General features: G+C 44.7%; 1 protein-coding gene across 2 annotated transcripts in view; it reads left to right on the top strand.

Annotated features, from left to right (window-relative positions):
* Tapt1 (transmembrane anterior posterior transformation 1) overlaps window positions 1–14,692 on the top strand; it is a 59,679-nt gene extending 44,987 nt beyond the window's left edge. For both annotated transcript variants that reach the window (XM_087187400.1, XM_004847248.3), the window contains exons 9-14: window positions 2,201–2,310; window positions 3,895–3,954; window positions 4,309–4,377; window positions 6,476–6,552; window positions 10,044–10,204; window positions 12,539–14,692. In XM_087187400.1, the coding sequence (XP_087043526.1) occupies window positions 2,201–2,310; window positions 3,895–3,954; window positions 4,309–4,377; window positions 6,476–6,552; window positions 10,044–10,204; window positions 12,539–12,768 (707 nt within the window). In that variant the 3' untranslated portion in view covers window positions 12,769–14,692. The remainder of the gene's footprint in view (window positions 1–2,200; window positions 2,311–3,894; window positions 3,955–4,308; window positions 4,378–6,475; window positions 6,553–10,043; window positions 10,205–12,538) is intronic.
* Window positions 14,693–24,458: the final 9,766 nt, after the last annotated feature.

Here is a 24,458-nt window from a genome sequence, read left to right as displayed (position 1 = left end):
CTGCTCCTGGGTTTGGGTATTGGAAATGGCTGTTTCAGGAGGAAGGATGGAGCCTGTTCTCTGGTGCTGTGGGCTGTGTGGGCTCCCTCAGCCCCCGAGGTCTCTGAGCTCTGTGCTATTGGAAGATCAGGCCCTGCAGCACTGCAGCTCCAGCTTCTAGCGCAGCCTGCTGTCGGTACCCGAACACGGGCAGGTCATTTTCATTTTAGGTGTTGAGCAGAAGAATCTGCTCTTTCCTTATACTTACCTCCTACCTAGTCACCAACTCTTCGCACTTTAAAGGGGGTAAGTTAAAGAAGTATAATGTAAAGGAGTAAATTTTAGTACTTACATGTGTCTGTGACAGCAAGTTGTCAGAACTCGTGTTTTCATGCATTCATTTGGCAGACATGCACAAAGCACATGCTATGTGTCAGGCACCAGGCAAGGCACCATCAAAGGTACCAGATGTAAAAGGCATCAAGACATTGCAGACCTCATGGGCTAATAGGAGACATAGATAACTATAATGCCACAGTCAGCTAGACGGGAAGTGATGAGAGACTTTCTCAGTATCTCAAAGTAATCTAGAAAGTTTTGTGTCTGACATTTTTGTACAACTTTGTTCTTAACGGAATAGAGCATGTTGTACATTTCATTTCTTCCAGTATCATGGATGTTCTAGGCATCTAATATTTCTTGTTAATTTATTTTAATTCGTGGTTTTCAGATACCTGTGAAAAAGCAAAACAGATATAAAATGACAGAAATGATCTTGGAAATATATTTCCAGAAATTACTGTCTTAGAGACCGTAAGATTAAATGATAGGTCTTACAGTAGCATTAGTTCTAATCTGAATATGTTCAAACGCCATCTGATTTGTGGTAAGGAAGTTTCTCTCTCCACACGCACGTAGACTCTTGTGCACGTGGACCCCTTTGAAGAACGGAGGTTTAATTTGGTGAGCTAGCAGCACCCTTGAAAGGCAGAGTGGCTGTGTCCTGTGCTGGGCGCCCACATGGGATCACAGTCCCACCCGAGAACACAGTACTCCCTCACCCTCGGCCACCTCAGCATTTGAAATGATATTCCCACTTGTGTGTGACTTTCACCAGATCAGACCTTACATCTCCTCTATCACCACTGTGGCAAATAGAGTGATATAAAAGGAACACTCTGCTGATGAATTCCTCATTGTTTTAACTTTTTTATTTTTTTTTTAATTTTATTTCTTCTGTAAACCAAACTGCCATTTATGGAAGCTTTCCTTATGTGCTCAGGGTAATTAATAAGGTAAAAATCATGCCACTAGTTTGCATGCCAGACACAATGCTATATACCATTATCTCATTTAGTTCTCCTATCAGTGAAATGTAGACACTTTGGACTATCCTTAATTTTGTAGATGTGGAAACTATAATTTAAATAATTACAAAACTGGCCTAAGGCCATAGCAATTACTGGCCAAGTTTACTGTTAAAAGAAGTCCCCAGTTTCCAAAACTCACTGTGATGGGAGACTCAGAAAAGCTGCCTTGCTTGATCAGCCTCAAAGCCCAGCCTCCAGCTGCCCAGGTCCTGCCTTGCTGTAGGTCCTTGTCAGCATTTCCAATCACCTTTTTCTTGCGCTGGTCAACTCTTAAATCCTTCCCCAAGGTCTTAGGCAGTAGTCTGTTGGTGTTTTTCTAGTCAGCTAGTTAATATTGAATTGAGATTGTAATAAATATCATAAAAGTAAGTAGATTTAACAAGTTAAGTCTGTATGATAGTGAAATTAAATGATTGATCAATATGTTTAAGTTACAGTGACCAAAGAGACAAAAAATTGCCCAGTTCACCTCAGCATGTCTCTGCTAGCTACTTACCATGCTGCCAAGGCAGCTATAGCATTAAGGGGTTTCCTGACAAACTTGTTTAGCCTGGCCTCCCATCACGATGTGGGCCCCTCAAGGCAGTATTCTGCTCATTACTCTGACCTGAACGGAAAGCAGCACTGGGAGCATCAGAAGTTCAGAGTTAGTTTGTTGGATGAGCTGTCCTTTAACTTGGTAAAGTGTGGCTCTTTTGATAAAGGTTATAATTAACTGAATGCTAGTTCTGTCCTTTATTGAAAATGTTACAGTAGTGTGCTATAGAGTGTTCAGGCATCTGATAGCTTGTGATACAGCTTCTGTTCATATTAAAAGGTTTCATTTTCTCCCTTTTTTCCACCCTCTGTAGATCATCTCTGGGTGTTGTTTCCAGATGTCTGTATGGTGGTTGCATCAGAAATCGCTGTGGATATTGTAAAGCATGCATTCATCACCAAATTCAATGACATTACTGCAGATGTATGTATTTCTATAAGCAATTCAGTGTTTAAAGTTTACTTGACTTCTTAATGTTATAAGGGTGTAGAATAATGAATTTAGGTTTAATGCATTTATGAAGATGATAGACCTCATTTTAAAATTAGAATTAAAATTCTTAAGTTTCTAAAAATTACTATACTACTGAAAGTATTTTCTTTCAATATTAAATAGTTCTAGGTTCCATACTTTTGGGTAGAAGTCTACCCCAGCCAGTAGTTGAGATGGGAATGTCATTAGCTCAAAGTCATTTATTATACACTGCTAATACTATCATCCTCTGTTTTCGTAAGTTTTTTAAATCATATGGTATCTACTTTAAAAATTAGACCATCAAGCCCAGGCATGGTGGCGCATGCCGGTAATCTTAGCATTTGGTGGCTGAGTTAGGGGGATTGCCACAAGTTCAAGGCCCAGCTGGGCTACATAATGAGCTCAAGGCCAGCCTGAATGCATAGCAAAGCCCTGTCTCAAGAAACAAAAACAAAACTTAGACCATCCGAACTTTTCTCTGGCTGGTTTTTAAAATACTTTCTGTTTAAAACTTGGTGTTTGTTTTTCTCTCTGTGGTTATAAATAGGTTCCTGAATTCTAGAAGATAGGAGCAGTATATTTTTTCTGGTAAAAATTTATGAGGAAACTTTGAGGGATTTCTTTTATATTGTAACCATATTCTGAAGAGTGTCCAGAAATAGATAAGCAGTTTTGGGCTCATTGTGTATGCAGTGAAACGTAGCAGTTTCCTAATGCAGTCCTCATTCTGCTTCAGTCCCAAAGTATCAGTTCAGCATCTTTCTAGATTTTATTGGGTTGTATTTTTAATAAAGCCGTACTGAGACTTACTGTTTTAATTTCATAGATTCAAAATATAATGCAGTTGGAGTTACTACAGTTTGATGATTTCATTATGAGTTTCTGAATGCTTTCATTGGGAAAAATAGTTTCATACTTTTTGTATACCACTGATAAAGTGATTTCATCATTTTGTCTTTTGGCTTCCTCAGTACAGAATGATTGCCTTTTCATAGGTTCATTTTCTCAACACCTGACATCAAAATTTATAGGCTCAATTTAGGGATTTTGTGCAATTTTTTAATGGAAATGAAAATTTACAAGTGGCCTTGGGACTGCTACAATGACACTACTGTGTTCCCTCACTCAATTTTCCATCTTGCTTATTGTTAGTATCCATTTTTCTGAAAGGCATTGTGGATAGAAATACAGAATTAATAATTTTTAGGCTTTTCATTTGGTTTAAAATTTCAAAAGAAATTTTTATATAATATACTACTTAAAATAGCCACTGTTCCCAGAACTCTCTGGATCAAAATCATTGAATAGTTATTCCTCTATGAAGAGAAATGTTTTTTAAAAAAAAACTTCTGAGTGTAGTAGTTAGGGGAATTGCAGCTGTGCTGTACAGGGAAACAAACCATGTCCAAAGGTCTGCTTGGTTTTAGCATCTGTTCTTGTTTAATTATTAAACATTTTTATCTACCAAGTTAATCTTCCCACATTATGTATTTGCACTTGATAATGTAGTATTTCTTTCTTATTTTTCTTCAGGTCTACAGTGAATATAGAGCCAGCCTTGCTTTTGATCTTGTTAGCAGCCGACAGAAAAATGTGAGTATTTTATCAAAGTCGTAGTCTGAAATTAATTGAACAGTGGTTAAATTTAGCAAGGAAAACTTAAATGTTCTATCCATTCTATACTACACATTATTTACACACTAACAATACTTAGCATTATATAATGTATGATTTTTGCGGTATAGTTACAGTTACACAGTTGTGTATTCAAAATGCCTTCTGTAAGACTTCCACATCATTTTACCAAATTCCCTAGCAGGTGTCAGTTTCTTTTCCTGCTTGTTCTGTCAGCTGTTGAGAGCACGTGCTGGTGATGAATGAATACGAGTACTTTTTAAGTGCTGGTTCACTTCCGTAACGCAGGGTCCTTCTCCCCTTCCTCTGCAGGCGTATACTGATTACAGCGACTCTGTGGCTCGGAGGATGGGCTTCATTCCCCTCCCACTGGCTGTTTTAGTAAGTCCATACTTTGGAATTTTTTTAAAGGAGATAATCATCATGTTAGAACATTAATAAATGGATTATCAATAAGTTTATTTTAAAAGGACTTGATATAAAAACTAAAGGAAAGTGTGCTTTAAATTATAGCATTATCCTCTTGGCTTTTGAGTAGCTAGATGATGGAGTATCCAGTAGATAGGTGATGTTAAAGAGCTGTTTATTTAGGTAGCTTTCCTAGCAGTAAGAAAACTCTCGCTTACTCATTTGGCAAAGAATTTTTTTTAATGGATATACCCAGTAATAAGTATTACTGTGTCCCTCAGAACACATAATGGTGGCGATGAACATTAAGCCAGTATTTCTAGAGAGCAGTTTGACAGTATCATGCTTTGATGCAGTTATTCCAGTTCTAGGATTTTACTAGAAGGAAATTGTCATAAAAGGCGCCCAGTGATTGGTGGGCAAAGCTAAGTATTACAGTGGCGTAAATAGTAAAAATTTGAAAACAAAGAAGTATGTTGAAGTATGATATGCCCAACGGAAGATATATTTGTTATCTGTTGAATTAGCTTTTTTAAAGTTTTTTCCAAAATTTTTACATTGAAAATTCCTACTGGTATGTTTTAAAAAATGTATTTTTTTAAATAAAAATTGTTCTGAAGTTTAAATCAACCCAAGAAAAGGTTCTCAGCTTCAAATACTACATTTGAATGAATTCTCAGAACAGCCTTGCAGGTATTTAGTAGCCATATCAGGCTGTAATGTTGTTAATTAAGATTTGGTGACTGCCAGGAGTGGTGGCACAAACCTGTAATCCCAGCACTCAGGAGGCTGAGGCAGGAGGATTGTAAGCTCAAGGACAGCCTGGGCTACGTAGTTGAGACCCTGTCTCAAAAAACAAAAACATAAAAATAAAGATTTGGTGGCTGCATCATTTGTGTGATTCTGTCCCTCCTGGACTATCTAGTCTTGCATCAAAGCAAGTGAAACCATCTTTTTCCCAGATGTCTAACGCTGTCCTATAGCAGCAGCCTGTGCAGATCAGCTACAAAGTGTAGAAGGAAGTTACAGGCCATGCCAGCTGGGTATTGGACCAGCTTGCCTGACTGTTTTTAGATGATTGATTATTAATAGAGTTAATGGTACTTAATTTTTAGGGTGACTTTCCAGATAACCACATCCTAAATATTTTCAATTATATTAATAGTTCATTATTTTATAATAATGCAAGTTTCTTTTGCTTGGTTAAAAGAATTCCTAGTATTTTGGGAAAATAATGAAGAGTAAAATTTTTTAGTAAATGTCAAAGACATTGATGAAATATTACATTAAACCTGGATAGCCTGATTGATTTTTTTAAAAAGCATTGGTTTAATGACAACAGTCATTTCCCTGTTGGAGGCAGTCAGTGCAGGCAAGGGTTCCCGTATCAGTTTTCTCACGTTAAATGTTATCAAATATACAACAGTCCGTTCCTCATCTCAGTTGTTCTTTTATTAAAAGCGCTTCTTAAAAATCTCTTACAATGCACATTCATGTTTAAGGCCCCTCATAGGCTCTCCCACTTAATAACAGCATGGATAGGGCCAGCTCTAGTCCCCAGTCCTCCCTCTGCGGGGGTCCGTCCCACTAGAGCTCAGCACAGATGCACCCCCGCGCGTGCCTGTAATCCGTATGCATTCCCCGTGACTCCCGAGGATAGTGCTGTCATTCCTGTAGTTCTGTAAGGTAAGGAGATGGTGTTTGCCATAATTTCCAGAACCAGTGGCTTCTTGCTCTGCTGGGGACCCACGTAAGAGATGAGTACTTTCCGAAAGATGTTTTTCTAACAGTGGGCTGACCTGTGTCCCTAGTGGTGCAGGCAGAGGTGTCGTCAGTGTAGCATCTGACTTCAGAGTCAGCAGCCGTTGGCTATACCCTGATTTGCCTGAGCAACCGGACCCTGCACAGAGGGTTTCACAGGCAGGCGGGCTTTGATCACTGTGCTCAGAGTGAGAGGAAGGCCACACATGTGGCCTGAAATGCTGAAAGGATCATTGAGAAATCTTGTATTTAAATAACGACTATTAACTCTGTGGTTGTGTGTTTTGTTGTTTTGGTTTGTTTCTGGTAGCTCATCAGAGTTGTAACAAGCTCAATTAAAGTGCAAGGAATCCTGTCCTATGCCTGTGTCACACTCTTCTATTTTGGGTAAGACTGACTATTGAATATGTTTTTAATTTTAAAGTATAAGTGTAAGATGTAATGGAATTTTCTGCACCTAAATCATACTTCTCCCACTCTGTGTACTTTAGATTTTATTTTAACCATTAGTGAAATCTTTACTTTAAACCCCTTTGTGTTTTGTTCTGGTTTTTGCTTAAGATTTCATTTTTTCCTGTTTTCTTTTATGAAAAGAAGCCATTATAGTTAAACATTTTTCTGTCTAAAACCATCTTTGACCCTCCGGTATGTTTGCCACATTTAATTATGTAGGACCCTCTAGGCCTATGTCATACCAACCCAAAGGATGCAGAATTGTAGTGTCTCTATCCATGGCAGGCTAAACCTCACCGTCAAATCTGTTGGTTTTGAGTGGCTTACCCTCTAGTTGGGGGAGAATCAGGAAATGAATAAAAAAATTTAAGATAATCATAAATGGTGAGAGAAAATAACATATGTCAGTAGTTTTGCCATAGTTAGTTTTCTAAACTAAGTAGTTTTCTCAACTGATGATATAAGTAGTCTAGAAACTAGGAAGCCTAATCTCACTGTGGCTCATGTGGGATGCATGGCAGTTAGTTCTGGAAGGGGCTGAGCTGGCAGAGGGCTCAGCTCTGACCTCTTCAGGGGGAGGAGAGTAGGGAGCAAATAAACAGAACAGGAGTAACTGCAGCTGTCGATTGCCTTGGGGTCTTGCCCTGGAGTGAGGTCTGCTGTCCAGGGACGTCGGTGTGGCTCCAGCTCCATGTTGGGGTGTTTTCTGTCTGTCTGCTCCCTGCACACCACTGGCACATGGCAGATGCTCAGCAAGCTGCTTGTCGAAGCAGTAAGGGAACCGTCACTTCTCATTGTCTGCACCCCACCTCTCCATGTGCATCGAGTTGGGAATGTGCCTCCCAGCGCTGCACTGCCCGCCTTGGTCCCTGGAGCTGTGTCCAGCCCATGTGGATACCAGTGGTGGCCCCAGCAAGATGCAGTTGTCATCCAGCTATAGACCCTTTGCTCTTCCTTTCAAGTGGACACAGTCTGTTTCCTGTTGCTAATAATACAGTGCCACACATGGGTAAGTTATAAAGAAGAGATTTATGTTGGCGTCTGGTCCTGGTCTAGGAAGAAGGGGCCACCTCCAGTTATGCCTTCTTACTGGCAGAGTCCCAGGCAGTGAGGGTGTCCCAAGGCGAGACCCAGCAACCAGGCTTTCACCACAGCCCCCTCCCGAGGTCTGTCACTGACTGTGAATCCATTCGCCTCTTCGTTTCCTCTTGGGAATTAAATTTCAACGTGGCTTTTGGTGGGGACAAACCAAATTCAAACCATGGCACTTTGTTGCAGTGTCTCTTTCCTTGTTTTGACATTAAAAATCATAAGACTATTGCATTCTGGGACACTTTCTTGCACCACCCCTTAAAGTTCTTTGTGCTGTGCCATGTTTATCATGTGGAATTGCCATAATTGCTCCCATCTTGGTTTAATAAGCTAACTGTTACAGTATTTGTATATATAAACAAACCAGGAAGTGAGGTGTGTGTATAATATGCCTGAAAACCTCTATTTAGTTAGAGCTGCCTGAGCATAATTCATTGAGCAGCAGCACGTGGTTTCATTTGAATTGCTGACAGCTTGGCACCCACCTCCTGCCCAGCATCACCTCTGCTCCCGCATCTTAGCGCTTCTCCACCAGCATAGCCCAGCCAGACAAGCGTACACACGCGCTCTCCGCCGTCCTGATCTATTCCGACTCCCTGTCTCTTGAGTAATTCCCACGTTATTCTCTCCTCTCCACAAACTTTCTCAGAACCACCTTTGGTCCTCAACACCTTCTTTATGCTTCAGCCCCCGCCTCCAGAGTCGAAGCTATGCTTTTCCCACCACACCCCTGCTGCGTCCCCACTTGATCTCACCAGCAGAGGAGGGAGCTTCCCCCACGGCCGCGGCCACCGCCACGCTCACACTGGATCCACCGAGCATCCTCTATCCTCCAGCACCTACTGGGGCTCCAGAAACAGCCAGAGAGAAGCCAGGCAAATGCCCTGCCCTGGTGTCACTGACATTATCGGGAGCAAATAGTAGACATCAGCTAGAAAAACACTTAGTTCTCAAGTGACAGGTGGTCATGTTAGAAAGAGAAATACGGTGATGTAAGGAAGGGGGTGTGAGGAAGCCTGAGCTTTCAGCCTGAGAAGGCGAGGCGGGTGGGTGGGGGCTCCTGCCTGGGAAGAGGGGCTTGGCTCGGGGACTGGACGCCAGGCCTGACGGGAGGCCATGGAACTCGAGAGGGCAGTGGAGGGGCTACAGGCCACCACCCCCTCCTCAGTGTGTTCACACTGGCCCCCAAGTCCTTGCTTCCGTGTCATTTAAAGTCACTGTAATGTTTTATAGTAAGAGCATAAATAACAAGATACCAGTCACAACTTTTTCCTCCAGAATTTTCTGTCAGATTTATATCATGTGCCTTTAAACATTAAACATCTTTTAAGCTAAAAGTTCCACTTCTCTAAGTTTAGGTGTCTAGCGATTCATCTTAAGAAAATGCAGAGTTGAAATTAATTTTTTAATCAAAAACTTTTAATAGCAAAATATTGGAAATCTGATGAAGTAGCATTTCTTTTCCTTTCCTTTTCTTTTTTGTAGTATGGGTGAGTAAACCCATAACCTTCCTACTGAGCTACTTCCCAGCCCTTCATCTTGACACACAAGGTCTAAGGAAGTCCCTAGGCTGCCTACACTGGACTCAAACTTGAGACTCTCTTGCCTCAGCTTCACAGAGTGCTGGGGCTACAGGCATGCACCACCACGCCCAGTCTAAATTAAACGTTCTTAGGCCACTTAGGAAAATGTCTGTCAATGAAAAACATTCATGGTGAATTATCACTGTATTACCATATAACTGGCAGCAGCAGACGTGAAATAACCAACTTGCTGAACATTTCCTCGCCGAGCGCTGCTCTGCACACCTGCCCTGCTCCTTTGCTTTTGGCTCCCTAGGCTGTCCTGCAGGATCCGCTGAGACGCGTGGCTCCCCACAGCCCGCTCCCCTCCTGCCTTGTGACCCAGCTGTTCCCTGCAGCAGGGAAGCGGTAGTGGATAAACTCAGGAAAGGTGATACACTCAGCACCAGGGATTATCAGCTGCTGTGGCATTCTACGTTCTTTTCTTGCCTTTTTAAATTAATCTCTATCTACTGGATGTGTTTGTTTTGTAATAAGAGAATAAATAAGTATTAAGTACGAGGACAGCTTCTAACTGGTGTGCTTTCCTGAGAGAACTGAGGGATTTATCAGAAGTTCTCCCTCTTGGTGAAGGAGCCTGAGGAGCCCAGGCTCCGTGTGAGGAGCTCGGGCCCCTGGAGTCCGGGCCTCTCACCCCCATGTCCTCCTCGCCACTCCGCACGCCTTCTCAGCAGCCCCGGACGGAGGACACGGTCCACATGGCGAGGCAGGTGACCTCCAAAAGGCTTGTTTCTGTGTTTCTGGTTTTAGGTTGATATCCCTGAAAATACTTAATAGCATTGTGCTCTTGGGGAAGTCATGCCAATATGTGAAGGAAGCCAAAATGGAAGAAAAGCTATTTAATCCTCCCCCAACCAGCACTCCAGGCAAACCGTCCAGCCAATCGCAGAGCAAATGTAAATCCTCACAAGGTACGTTGGGATCTTTTCAGTGTTTCCCAGAACCATTTTCAAAATTAATTGTCTGAATTCTTTTTAATACAAATTACCTCTTAGTCAACATGCGGCAATGCTTCAAAGCTTTGCTTTCACATTACTTAGCTGTGTGCGGTTTTTACCGGTCATGTTTTAGTTGTCATCATGGATACACGTGACACAGTGCCAGAACGTTTGCATTTGTTCCTTTGCTGTTCAGATGAGTGTGGAGTGCTAGTCACACACCAGGTCCGGGGGACTGGGCAGTGAGGAAAGGCCGGTGCTCCTCTGGACGTCTGGAGGAGGGGAGAAAGCCAGGAGACCGGACCGGACCACTGGGCAGGGTCGGGAAGGGGTGTGTGGCAGGGAGTTGGGGGGCCCCTGCCGAGGTGGTTGCCCTGAGCAGCGCTACTTAGTCTACTCAGTGTGCAGGACAGCAAAGGCCAGGGGATGGAATTGTGGGACTCTGGAGAAAGGGACTGAGGAGAGCGGCCGCGGGGCCGCAGAGAGCTGCGAGTTCCCCGGGCCCTGCAGGCTCTTGTGGGACCTTAGCTCTGACTTGAGCATGAAGGGTGCAGGCCTTGGAACATGGGAGCAGCGTGGTAGCGCTACTGTTTCCAAAAGATCTTTCTCAATCTGTGGAAAGTGGCAGGGACCTGGGGGAGCAGCTGGAGCGGGTGCAGCAGGGAGAACAGGCTGCATTCTGGGTGCCTCTGGAAGATCTGATCAAAGGGTCTGCTGATGAGGAGGAGGTTGTGCAGTGAGAGGATGAGTCCAAGGTTTCTGTCGGGCCGATTTAAAGGAAAAACTGGGACACTGACTAATTGTCAGGAGATGGCAGTTCCTCTTTCATAGTATTTGTTTCTAAGACTTTCCTTGAGACGGCTTATTCATTACATGTGCAGGTTCTGTGTGCCAGGTCATATAAACGATGGCTTCGGGCTTCCGTCCTAACGGGAGACAGCACAAGTGGGAATCCAGGTGGGCGAGGGGAAGGAGAGGGCAGGAATGCATTCTCGTAGGTGACTGTGCCTGAACTCAGTCTTGAGGGATGAGAAGCAGACCAGATGAAGACGAGGAAAGGGCTCCTGAGGAGAGGGCCCCGGTGAGGCCCTCACGGAGCCTGAGAAGCACGCAGGGAACTCGCAGAGTACAGAGCTTGCTTTGGGCGGGTTGGAGGAGACTTGAGCTGGACCAAGTTTCCAGTGAAACAAGAGCCGTGCTCAGTGTCATGTGTGCTTTACAGGAAGCTAAAGTAAAGCATGGAATAAACAATTGTGGATAGTTTTCTCATTATAAAGAACATGTAAGTGCTGATCATGAGGTGGGGCTGGCGTGTTTCAGCTGACTGAGTGGTTCCTGGAGGGTCTGCATGTGTTCTGTTGTTTATATGAAGACACCAGTAAGAGTCTGATGGGGAGGAAACCTTGAGACACATGCTGCAGCAGTACGAGGACCAGGGATCCCATAACGGAAGTGCGCTTAGGACAAGTGATTGGGAGGGACGTCTTTCGGGTCGGGAGACCACAGGCTGGAGACCACTCGGGAGTATGTTGGGGTAAGGCGGGGGTTGGGGGTTCCTCAGGACAGCGTCAGATTCATCACATTCCAAAAGGCGGGGGACAGAAGGGTCCCCAAGAGGCAGGTGTGTACCTGGCCTGCTCGGTGGCAGTGGTTTCAGCAGCATGTACACATGGCAGAGCTCACACGCAGTCTGAAGAGATGCAACGAGCTACACTTTACTTTTGGCTCAGAAAAGCCATGCTTCAAAGGACTAAATGTACAATTCAGAGGTTGGTCAATCCAGGCCCTGCTAAATCGGTTGAAAGGCCAGGCCCCAGGATTTCTGTGGCCTGAAACGAGCATTGGGCGTTTAGTTGGGTGGTTGGATGTTTTTTCTCTGATTTGGACTTCCAGAAGTAGTGGTGCGAGACCAAGTCTTGCTAAAGTGACTGTAAATGAGAGATGGGAAGCATTAGGGTCTGTTCCACACTATCCCAAAGTCCTGAGTAGGAGAGCCATGTTCATTTCCAGGTCTGGCAGTGGTCACGGGAGGATATGGTTACACAGGAAGTGCTGGCATGGAGGATCTTTTCAGAATTGGAGATGGTGTTAGCTGTATGATACACTGTACCCTTCTGTAAAATTTTGAATGAACAGACAGTGAAGCCAAGCTGGGTACAGTTTGCTGTTTGACTATCTTCTGTTTTATTTAAGGGAGGACAATGGACCTTTTTCAGTACTACTGGAAATATGGGTATTGATGTGCTCCTGTGTTTTGTAAATTGAGGGGAAATTGTTTTCTAATTCAGTGGATCTACTTTTCCACAGGCCTTTCCACAGAAGAAAACCTGTCTGCATCAGTCACCAGCCAGCCTGTTCATCAGAAGGAAAATGTCACGCCACTACTAGTGACTAGCAACTCTGATCAGTTTCTGACAACTCCGGATGGTGATGAGAAGGACATAACGCAGGAAAACCCTGAACTAAAACACAGATCCTCAAAGAAAGATTTGTTAGAAATAGACAGGTTCACAATTTGTGGAAACCGAATTGACTGAAGCCTGTGGCTTGTGGGCCAAGGCTGCTTTGCCCTGGGGCAGCGTATGTGTGCTGCCAGGACGGACAGATGCTGAAAGTGACACTTAAATATTTATTTAAAAACTTAAATTATTAATGGCAAGCAAATCTTAGTCTCTTTCTTCCAGTTGTGTGGTCTGGCTGAAGGTCAGATCACGGAGCAGCAGTGACCTTGGCCTTGACTCTGGAGAGCGTGGTGCTGTCAGACCGCGTGCTCCCACGTGTCCAGGCGGCGGCAGCAGCGCTTCCAGACAGGGCAGGAAGCACCAAGAGCTCCTCTGCTTTGTCAGCCTGGGCCTCCAGAACGACACGTTTTGCCTCAAGGCCTCATCAGTAGGATATACCTGGGAAACTGTGAAGCTTTTACCATGAATTACCTTTCCACTCATACTGTTTTCACAAGCAGTTTTCAAACTTTACTTCATCTGCCAAAGCATTCAAAAATGTTCTTACCACCAGAATAATCCTTGAAGATATATCTGAATCAGAATAAAAGACTACCTTAAACATGAGATGATGAATAGTAGCATTTTATAGAAAACAAACAAAAAAGCCCTAAGCCAGTTCATTTATTTAAAAGAAAAAAAAAGGTTATTCATCACTGAGAAAAATATTTCATTTTTTCAGTTTACTTTTTAAAGCAAAATGTAAGCTGTGTGATATTTAATTGCAGTGGATAAAATTGGAATTTCCTTACAGAAAGGAATTTTATAACTGACAGAACAGAACAGTGTTAACTTTAAGGTATAGTTAACTGGATTTGCTTTAAAATTAATTACTTCATCAGTTATTTACAGCTAAAGGATTAGGTGTTGCATAGGCTGAGAAATTATCAGTGTAAAAAATTCAAAACTGTCAACTTTAACTGGATTTTTAAAGTAACTGTCAAATATTCCAAGTGGATTGGGCACCATCATCTTGCTTGGGCTCACACGTTCTTCCTCTTTCTCCAGACATCGGAGGGGTGCCTGTCCCCAGGGAGGTCCGAGTGCTGTGTGGGAGGGACAGCGGCAGACCTATGTGGGAAAGGCCCTTGTGTGGAGTAGGGTGTTCACAGTGTGAGGTTTCCGTCTGGGTGTCCGGAGGCATTTGAGTGTAGATGTTCAGAACAGCAGCCACAGGGTGCTTTGTGGTTTTGTTTGAGATCAAGTTTCCATTTCTGCTTTGGCACTGCATCATAGGACAAGGTATTTCCACCCCATTTTATCCTGGGAATCCTTTCTGCGTTTCTGTAAAAATGTTACCCCTCCTGGTTTCAGAACTGTCCAGCTGGTGGTACTGTTAACTTTGTTTCCTTTGCTGTTTTGACTGCATGTCAAGCCTCATGCAAAAGTTACAGGCTTCTCTATGCAGAAGACAAATTTTAGGTGTTGTCTGTGTGCTGGGGAAATATCAACCAGGCTTAATGCTTTGGCTTGTTCATTTGGAATATGAAAGTGGATTTTAATATTTTGCACTAACTAAGGAAATCGGAAGATTGATGTCAAAGAGATTATACAGACATGCCTTGTGAAACCAGGAAATATTTTTGAGTTAAAAAGTAACATTTCAATTGCTTTATATATGTTTTGTTGCCCCCTCCCCCCATTTTAAAACTACTCATTTTCCCCATCTCCTTTTCACCAGCAAAAGGAACGATGTTCCTGGTGAGTAGGAACAGTTTGGAGAAAGTTGCCAGACACAGCCCTGCTCAGTGCAAGAACATGGTTTGGGTATCTTTCAGTTCCGCTTGAATTATCCTGTTACTGTGCTGTCATTTTCAGAAGATGTTCATTTCCTTTGAAGATGCTGTCGGGGGTGTGGGGTGATGCTCATTTCTTCTGTCATAATGGCATTCAGTACTAATTTTATAAGTGCATCTTGTGTGAAACTCAATAAATTCAATTTTGTAATCTTTTTTAAAAAGGTCACTGAATTTATTTTGGTTTACTGTTATTTTTGGTGGCATGGATGTCCCACACCATAATAAGAATTTGTTTCTAATTTACAAGTACTGGAACTATCTTAATTTGAACTATTCTTTTGCCCTAAATAGTGGCAAAACACTCAGTTCTGTCTGTCAGCCTGGGCCTTTGGCATAACCCTTTCAGCACCAGAAAGTCTGCAGTCCCGAGTGTTTTGCATGTCCCAGAATGCACTTTCCACGTCTGAGAGCCAGGCTCGAGACAGCGCTTCGGTATTTTTTTTTCTTTAATCTCGAATTAAGGCACAACATAGTTCAGACTCTTACTGGCTTTTCCTTTGGAATCACAGTAGAAACACCGGATGTCACTCGTGAGTTTGTCCAGACTCCCCTGTGGCCTTGGGTGGCATTGAAACTTCATGTTGTTGTCCAGAAGCATGAAAGCCAAGTCCAGCTAGCTCCTGAGAACCTCTCCTGCCTGCAGAGGGAGATGAGTTCACAGAGTAACTTTAAATCACTCTCTTGAGATATGTTTGGATTTCATGCATTTATTTTTTCCACAAAGATTGGTTCATCGCCTCCTCTGCATCAGGAACAGTCGCGAGTGGGAAATCAGCGGCAAGCAAGGCCCTGCCCTGTGGGGACGGCAGACCACAGTGGGTTGGGAACGGTGTCTGAGGGTCACGGTGTCCAGTGGCCAAATGACCTCTCAGGCTTCTTTCAGTTCTAAAGTATATGTAGCTCTTTGACATTTTCATGTAAAATTGACTTTTTCCTTGTTTGCCAAAAGTAAGATTCTGTAGCTGTTTTACAGTGCTTCTTTAGAAAGAAACAAGAAAATACCTTTTCACTAAAGACTGCTAGTTGTACTAGAATCTGCGCCCCTGGACAGTAAGCATAGGGTTGTAGCCGGCCACGTAGCCAGGCCCTCTTGCTGTTGCGTGTGGCCAGTTGACAGATTCTCACCTAGAGGGTAAAGCAGAGCGACGTCTGCCATTCCAAGCCAAGGCTCCTAAGACGGTGGGCCCCTCTCATCCTCTGCATCCTCTTCCCACCAGCTGGACTCCAGCTACCTGCACCACACTCTAAGGTGAAAGAGCCGGGGAAGAGAAGGCACCTGGTCCCGGAATGCCTATGAAGAGCAGAGTTGCTGGTCAACTTAGAACAGCTTGGACTGTACAGAGGAGGAATTCTGTTCAGGAACTCGGGAAATCCCTCTGGTGCCAGGCCGCTGACACTGGGGTGTGTGTTAATGCAGGTCAGCCCCAGCAGTACGCCAGGAAACCAGAAATGGTCACGTAAAAGAAGGAAGGTGTTAGCCTCCTGAAAATACTCCCTTTGGCTGCTCCCATTTACTGTTTACTGTTTGTAGGTGGAAAGAGAAGGACCATTCTGCCCACTTCAGGGCTCAGGCTCCCAGCACCCATGAACTGAACATTAAGCGTGCTCATAACTAGCCAAGTCCTGTTCATTCATATACTCCTAACGAACAGACATTTCTCGCCTACTGTCTCTATAGTAAGAGAATAAATTCTAAGTACAATCCATCAGCAAGGAGAACTATAACCAAGCAGAGTTAGTCAACTGAAAGTACCACACAAGTATCGCTAAGGCTGTCCCTGGGACAGAGTTCAGTGTGATATGTGGTGCTCATCCACCAGCTCATTTTGCAGATAAGAAAGCCACAGGTGCAGGGGCTTGAGAACACATCTGGCGTGCACATCTTTAAGGGTTGGGTCAGTAGCCACGGAAGGAACAAACTTGCAGGGTGATCAGGCTAGAAGATGGGTGGTTAATTCTGAAGCTGACATTTTCAATAAGTACCTTTTTATTTCAGATATATCTACCTAAAAGTGTAAATACTAGGGGCCCGTGGATTTAGCTCAGTGGTGCCACTGCCTGCCTTGCAAGCACAAGGTCCTGAGTTCTATCCCCAGTACCAAAAAAAAAAAAAATGTAAATACTGGGCTAACCAGGTAAAAGAAAAGCATAATAAGGAGAATGCATAAATATCTTGTTGGACTTAACAAACACTAGTCGAAGCGATGCTCTGTGCTCACGCAGCTTATCTGTAGTCCAGTGAGAGGAGTCGTGGTTAAACAGGTCGAGCCCCAGGTGACAAGCACACCATAAGCCTGGCTCTGGATCCTACAGAACATCTCATTCAGAAAGCTGCTGCCACACTCCCCCAGGTAGCCCCAGTGCCTGTGCAGCTACTGGCACATAGAGGTGGCCAATAAATATTTATTGGATGAATAAAAAGCATAGCCATTGCAGAGGAGATACACTCAGGCTACCTTGTAACAGGGAAGACTTAGATGGACAAGGTAAAGGAAGGGATAGAAAGGTATGCGTGGTGTTGAAAGCAGCAAAGCATGGCTCAGCCACTTGGGTGCCTGTGAGGCGGCATCTTCGAGAATCAGCAGGGGACCCTCAGTCGGGCAAACTGCAGATGGAGGCAGGGCTGGATCTCAGAGCTTGTAATGCCTTGCTGAGGAGCTTAGACCGGATCCTGTGGGCAAAGGATGCAGGAGGGAGCTTCAGTAGAAGTTGTACAAATTTGTTCATATTCTCATTTGATTGTTCAATGAGAAAATGAGTGAAACAAATCTTGTAAACTATAAAGTGCTATGATCAGATCAGTGTGTCAGAAAAGGCAAGCTGGTGGCCTTAGGAAGGATTAATATCTAGCAGCTTTCCTTGTTCTCAGGGAAAAGCACTGTCCTTTTCTCTGCATTCTCTCGCTGAGTCCTTGTACGTCTGAAGCACACAGTGTTATGCCATTTGTGAAGTGGCTCATAACCTTAAAAGGTTAAGTAGCTTTCCAAGACCACACGTGTAGCCAGTCGCAGAGCAGAAAGTCCCATCCCTCTGCTAAGCTGGTGCAGTCCAGAGCTCTCACTGACTACTTTCAGGCAGGGGGAGACTCGGGGCAAGGAGGTCCCCTAAGGAGGCGGCTGGGGCCACCCACACAAGAGGAATGAGGACACCCAGCCCTCAGGCCCTGGTGGCCAGGATGACCCACGTCTGGGATGTGTACTTTGTTAGGAAGTCCAGAGAGGGCTGAGTAGGTGTGTGATGCCGCCTTCAGACACTTGCTCAGTGACACCCTGCAAACCCCTGTCCACATCTGCAAATCGGGTTCACATACCTGCTTCTCATTGTTGTAGCAAGCAAGTGGGAACCTGCATCTGAAACTGAAGGTATGAATGATGAGGCGTGGGGTGTTCTGGGTTGTGTGGGACATCGTCACCTGATGCCCCACACCCTGGGTCAATGCTCACTGACCCTCCCCCTCGAAGTGTGGTCCCTGGGCCCGCAGCGTCCCCTCTCCTGGGAACACACAACCTGGGGAGTCAGAAACTCGGGCTGGGGCCTGGCGGTGCGTTTAACCAGTCTCCAGGGCTCACCAATGGGAACCTTGGCCTAGAGCCCCACCCTCTAGGTCTGAGCCTCAGATTGTGGCTCCAAACACTCATCTCTGTCTACTTTTCCAAAGGCAAAGATGGGATAGGCAAACAGAACTTGAGATTCAGAACTTGAGATTGCCTACATTTTATTGAAAATCTACACTTCATTGCTGAAGGCCAGGCAGCTAGATAGAGGCAAAACAGAGTGAGGACCAGGAGCGCTAGGTCTTCCTCAGACCCCTGTTCTCCTCCTACTGCAGCCTCAGGGCACCGGCCCCATCCCCAGACACCAGAAACTTCAGGTGAGTCCTGCAGATAGCACAGTGCACTGGATCAGGAGACCACACGACACTCCAAAGCTGTAAGTTGAGGAAAAGGTAATGAATGGACACACGTCCCACTGAGTGGCATGATTCAGCGAGGGACACTCTGTGGAGACTCCCCCACCCATGCAGAGCAGGCAGGCAGGTCCCACCTCCAGAAGCTCATGGTCCAGCAAACACAGATAACATGCATGGAGTAGCAAGTCTTCCAGAAATGGTCTGTGCTAGATGGGCAATGAGAGTGTAATAAGGACTGGAAGCTTCCTTGCCCCTGGATGGTCAGGGAAGGTCTCTAGAGGTGACAGGTGGGCTGAGACCTGAGCTAGGAGAATGAGCTTCATTCAGGTAGACTTGCAAGTGCAGAGCTACCAAGCTGGGTGGGTCACCAGCAGAAAGAGGTCTGAAGGGGTTACTGAACCTGGGGGTGATGGGGCCACTTGTGGTGAATGGAACTGCAGGTCACCAAGCCCAGACCAGGCAGAATTAGGGTATCACTGGTCTAGGGACCAGGTGGACAATGGGGCATGAAATAACTGGCATGGAATCAGGACCAGTGAGGAACCAACTGGACTCAGACGTGGGGCCACACCAGCCTCAGGGAGGCCTTTGTGACACAGAACTGAAGAGTCTGAACCCATCCCTTCTTCAACACTGACACTACTGAGTAGACAAGGCCCATTTTTGTCTGGTTTTGTTTCTCATCAGACAATCAAAGTAATGACCACCCCTCAAATCTGCCACTCTTCCTATGTGATTCCCAGAGTCATGCTGCCCCTGCCCATGGGCCCACTATAGAAACCACATTTCCCTAAGGGCCAAGGAAGAAACACACCTGTGAGCCCCATGCCCAGTAGCCACGTACTGGGCTGGGCTTTCTCATGAAAGGGAACGGACAGACACCTGGAGGACAGGAAGGAGCTGTTGGCAAGATGAAGTAAAGCCGTGACTGTTCAGATGCTCTGCATCTGTTTTAGTCATCTTTCCATCACTATGAAAAACACTTGAAATATTCACCTTAGGAAGCGAATAGGTGCAAGTAAAGTGGCCCACACCCGTCATCCCAGCTACTCAGGAGGCTGAGGTGGGAGGATCACAAGTTGGAGGCCAAACTGGGCAACTTAGCAAGACCTTATCTTAAAAAAAGTTTAGTGGTGCAGCTCAGTGATAAGTGCTTGCCTAGCGTGTGCAGAAAAGGGAGGGAACGAGGGAAGGAGAGGGAGAGAGGAGAGGAACTGGAGTCCCACATTCTTCTTCAAGGGCCCAGCCCAGTGACCTAAAGGCCTCCCATTAAGCTGTGCCTCAAGATTCCTCCCAATGCAGCCACCTTGGGGACCGAGCCTTTAACACATGGGCCTTTGGGGGAACGTTTGAGATCCAAATGACAGCACCACATTTACTTGAAAAAACTACAGCAGGAAAGAATAGGACCTTCCCTCCAATATAATGCATAGAAATGAAGTGTTCATTTTTCTTTTAAATATCAGTTTTAAAGTCACCTATGTCCTAGGATGATGGAAGCAGCTTTAACAACACATGCAACCTCTCTTTCAGAGCAACTTTCACTTGTCCCACAGCCCTGATCAGTGTGTCCTCTAGCTTTGTCTTAAAATAAGACCTCTACTATTAGTAGTAATAATGTTTAAACCAGTACTTATTAAATACCCACCTCAAGCTGTCATTGAAGACCCATTTAATTCATGCCTCAATTAATTTGCACAGGATCCCTGCAGAGTCCCCGCTTTATGGATGTGGAAACTGAGCCTCAGGAGGCTCTTAACAAACTGGGAGCAACAAGGCCAAGATTTCAGCCCAGGCCCACCTGACTACAGAGCCTAGTGCTCAATCACTATGGGGCCTGAAAACCCCAGGAGAGCCATAAACTTGAGCTGCCACAAACACACACAAAATTTCTTACATCGTTTTCTAACAAATCCTATACACTTAACAGATTTTCCATTCTGTCTGCCCTCCTTTCAGTTCACATTTTCCAGATCCTCATCTGATTCTAATTCTTCATACATTGGCTTTGCTGAGTGTTATTTTTAGATTGGATTATGAATGGATGGCTCTGCTTCTCCTGCTCACATTGTTGAATCATCTTTGTTTTTCCCTGAGGCATCATGAAGCATGCGTAAAACGACATGGAATTATGTGATGCCTGGCACTTTTCTTGACTTTTGATTCACTTGTGCAAGGTGTGCACTGTAGACAGGGCTGGGGAAATCCACGTACCATCCACAAAAACCCGGTGTTCCAATAGCTGGAGTGCAGGGCCAGGGCTAGAGAGAAGGGCTCCCTTCATGAGTCAGCACAGGCTTGCTCAACAGGGCTTCCAGCTCCTGGGCAGAATACACCTGCACTGCTGTTTCAGTGCGAAGCAGGAGAGGATGGGCCAGCAGCCCCTGCCTGACTCCCGTAATGCAAATACCACACACGTTAAAGTCTGTTACCAGTTTAGATCCTCAAGTAATAAACAGTTGCTGCAGAAGAGTCAGAAGACGGGAAGAAAAAAGTGGAGGCAGTGAGAGGAATGCACATAACTTCACCATCTAATTGCCAGTGCTCCTTTAAACTTTCTGGTACTCTATACATAGGTGCGGGTGTCCACATGCAAATGTATTTCGATGAGATACTATCACACATGCTGGCGTATAAGATGTCCATTTCTCTTACATGTGCTGAACATTCTTCCATGTCAATAATTTAAAATATTTTCAGTAGCTGCATAAAATTCCATATATAGCCCGATGGTAATTTGTGCAATCATTTTTTGCATTTGAGCATTTGTTCATTTCTTCAGGATTCATTCCTATAGCTGGAATTTCTTGGACAAAGGCTCTTGATGATTTCGGATGTGTGCTAATTGCCCTGCAAATGTGACCAGCATGAGTATTCCGGGGCACCCACACTCACCAGCTGTGGGTTGTGTCCTCCCAGTTTTTGCTAACATTCCAGGTTTTTGAAAGGGGGCATGTACTTTTAAGATCATGATTAAATATTTTAATATAAATATTAGCTATTTTTTTATTTCCTTCACATCATTTGGTAATGTATTTATACCTTTAATTTTTCTTTTTGGTATTAATCTTTTTCTTGATGACTTTAAAAATGTTTAATGAATGAAGGTTCAATCAATCCTTTAGGGCATCCAAATGAGTTCCTAAAAAGATAGAAATTCTTTGCCCTACTGAGATTAGGCCAGGCCCTCAGTGGAACTTGGAAGTGTATTGGCACACTCTTGCATGTGCTACCTGTAAGAAAGAAGGATGAAAGGCAAGGCTAGCTGTTAAGTGCAAGGCCTTCGGTACGAAACCGAAAAGGGGATTCATGAAGCATCTCTTAGGTGGCAAAGACTGCCATGGGGTAGAAATAACAAATTCTATGCATGGGCTCTGGATTGGGACTCAGAAAAACTGAATTTCAGCATAGTAAAATGGTATAATACTGGGGCCCCCCCTATTTTAGGGCTCTTCTTCCTTGCTCCTGAAGTAAGAATAGATGCCTGGATGAATTAACCAATTCATTTACTTAAGGATATCCTTTTATTCTGTGGAAATGTAAATTTCCTTTGCTGTTTTTTCTTTCCCCTTTCAATTAAAAACCTCTCTGGTCAGTTGAGCCCACACTGGGACTTTAGGGGCATCTTTTCTTTTTTTCATTTTTGCAATTTTTATTAATATATGATCCTCCTCAGGGTTTAAAGGGCCTTGGCCTTTTAAACAAATTTCTAAGGCAATTTCACAATTCATTTGAAAGGTGATAGATACCACATACTCCTACAACCTCAGCCACTTTACAAAACAAAGGGAAAATTGCTTTGAAATTCCTAGGAAATGTTACTATAATTTCGAGCAGCTCTGTGTTTACTCTTATATCAATCAGTGTGTCTTAGATTGCCATGTACATTTTGATTGTGACATGTAAACATAGATTCTGCTTTGGAAAATGGTTAACTTGCACAGAGGCATCTTTTCTGACCTCCCGTGGAAGATGTTTCACAAAAGATAAGTTGGAAAGACAGTAGACACCGAGGAAACTTAGCAGTGATACCATTCGCTGGCATCCTGTGAACCTCAGTCCTCTTCCCGGGGCTCACTGAGCGTGCAGCCCTGAGGGAGCACTGTCCCCTAATTCACATCCTATTGGGCAGTCTCGGAAATCCTGGAAACCCATTTTCTAAGGGACAACTTGTATGTTAGGAAACTTGGTCTCCTTTTTGCAGAACAAGGCTATTTTCTGGAAAGCTGCTGGACAGAGTGGGACAAACATGGGCTTTGGAGTCAGAAAGAACTGAGTGGGTGGAACCTTGATCAAGCAATCTCCCCTCTCTAAGGCTCCTCCTCTATGCACATGGTGGAAATAACACCTCCCTGGATCACTGCATACTAGGGGAAATAATGAGAAACAATGTCTCAGCAGATGACGCTTCCTCTCTCCCCTCTTCACAGTCTAAGGGATAAATGACCTGACATTTGACCATTTTGCCAAATTCACCCAGCAAACATTTACCTGCAGGGCTCCGAGCACAGTGCTAGGTACTGATGGGAGGGCACAAAGGTGAATCGAATGTCACCTGAATTCTAGATACAGAGCAGATGCAATACGAATCATCGGTACAGAGGGAACAAGGACAAGGATGGGGAGAGGCTATGTTAAGTTTTGTGGGAACAAAAGCATTTGAACTAGATTCCCACTAGCTGGACAAGGTTCAAGTGCAAGTGATAGGAGACCCAACTCCAGCAACCTTAGGGGGAGGCGACTACTCATCTCACATAGCAAAGAGCCTGGACAGTCATGCGGCAGCGCTGGCTAGTGATGCGGCAATGTTAAGTCCGTTCTTCCCTCGTGGACTCAAGATAGTCGCTGCACTTCCACGCGTCACAACCTGTGTTAAAAACAGGAACAGGGAAAGAGCAGATGATGTGCCAGTCACATCGGCCATCTAATCAGACAGAGAAAAGCCTCTCAGACCCCTCTCATCTGCAGCAGAAGTGTTGGTCACGCCAGCTACAAGCACCATGGGCTAACTTGCTCCAAGTGGGGCTGGGAACTGGACCTAGAAGAGCCTATGACTGTCCCAGACCAGTGCTTTTCAAAATTTCTGACTGCCATCCCTAAGAGGAAAGCATGTTTTACATTGAAAACCACTGTCCACACGGGATTATAACCAAAAGTAAACTTTGGGGGAAAATGATGGTTGCCTTCATTCTGATTTATTTAAACATGCTCTATCTGTATTTTTTAACTGCTGATCATAGCACAGTAAATTGATTTCCTACCCTGGTGAGAGAGCAACCCCAGAAAAACATTTGCTTAGACCAAGGATTAATCACCTGCCTGGAAGATAGTGGCCCACGGCCCCCACAACTCTGTCAACAGAGACCCTAAGGAAGAAGGCGTCAGGCAGACACAGGAGAAGCAGGAGTGGCTTGGGAGGCTGTCCCCAGGCTTCAGCCCACCTCTCTTCCCAGAGAATGCCCCATCCTCATTGGATGGCTGCCAAGGGAGCTGGGCTATTGTAGATGCTGGCTCTCCCCCCGCCTGGACTAGTCACGGGCCTTCAGTTGAACCAATCAGAAGGCCTGAATTTGAGCCAATCACAGGCCTGTATTGGACCAGTCACAGGCCTGCAGCTGCTATATAAGCAGCAGTCCCCACCCACTTCTCAGGTTAGTCAAGGAAGGCTCCCTCCCCTGTATTGATCTTCAGGTGCTACAGCGTAGGCCCTGTTAAAATACTCACTCTGGTGGACCTATAAACGTGCTCATGCTTTACTTCTTGGGTACAGTGGACTCCAGAAGTCCTGTAAATCTGCTCACCATTCCTACCCTGAGCAGGGTAGACAGAACAGTTATGTCAAAAGATAGAGCAATAAACCTAACAGCTGTTATCCCTGAAGGGCTCCAGAGACCAGCAGCCAGTGACGGCAGAGTTGACCTATGGTGTCCTGCACAAACCAGCACCAGATGGCCATGGCCAGCAGCTGGCTGTGTCAGGTGTTGGCATCCAGTATTATCTAGTGCCATCTGGACCAT

Source organism: Heterocephalus glaber, unplaced genomic scaffold (assembly GCF_053883595.1).
Source record: "Heterocephalus glaber isolate CG9 unplaced genomic scaffold, H.glaber_assembly_v1.0 deba00001509, whole genome shotgun sequence".
In the NCBI taxonomy this organism is placed as follows: Eukaryota; Metazoa; Chordata; class Mammalia; order Rodentia; family Bathyergidae; genus Heterocephalus; species Heterocephalus glaber.
Note: the sequence above shows the minus strand (reverse complement) of the source record. Positions and strands in the feature narration are given on the sequence as shown.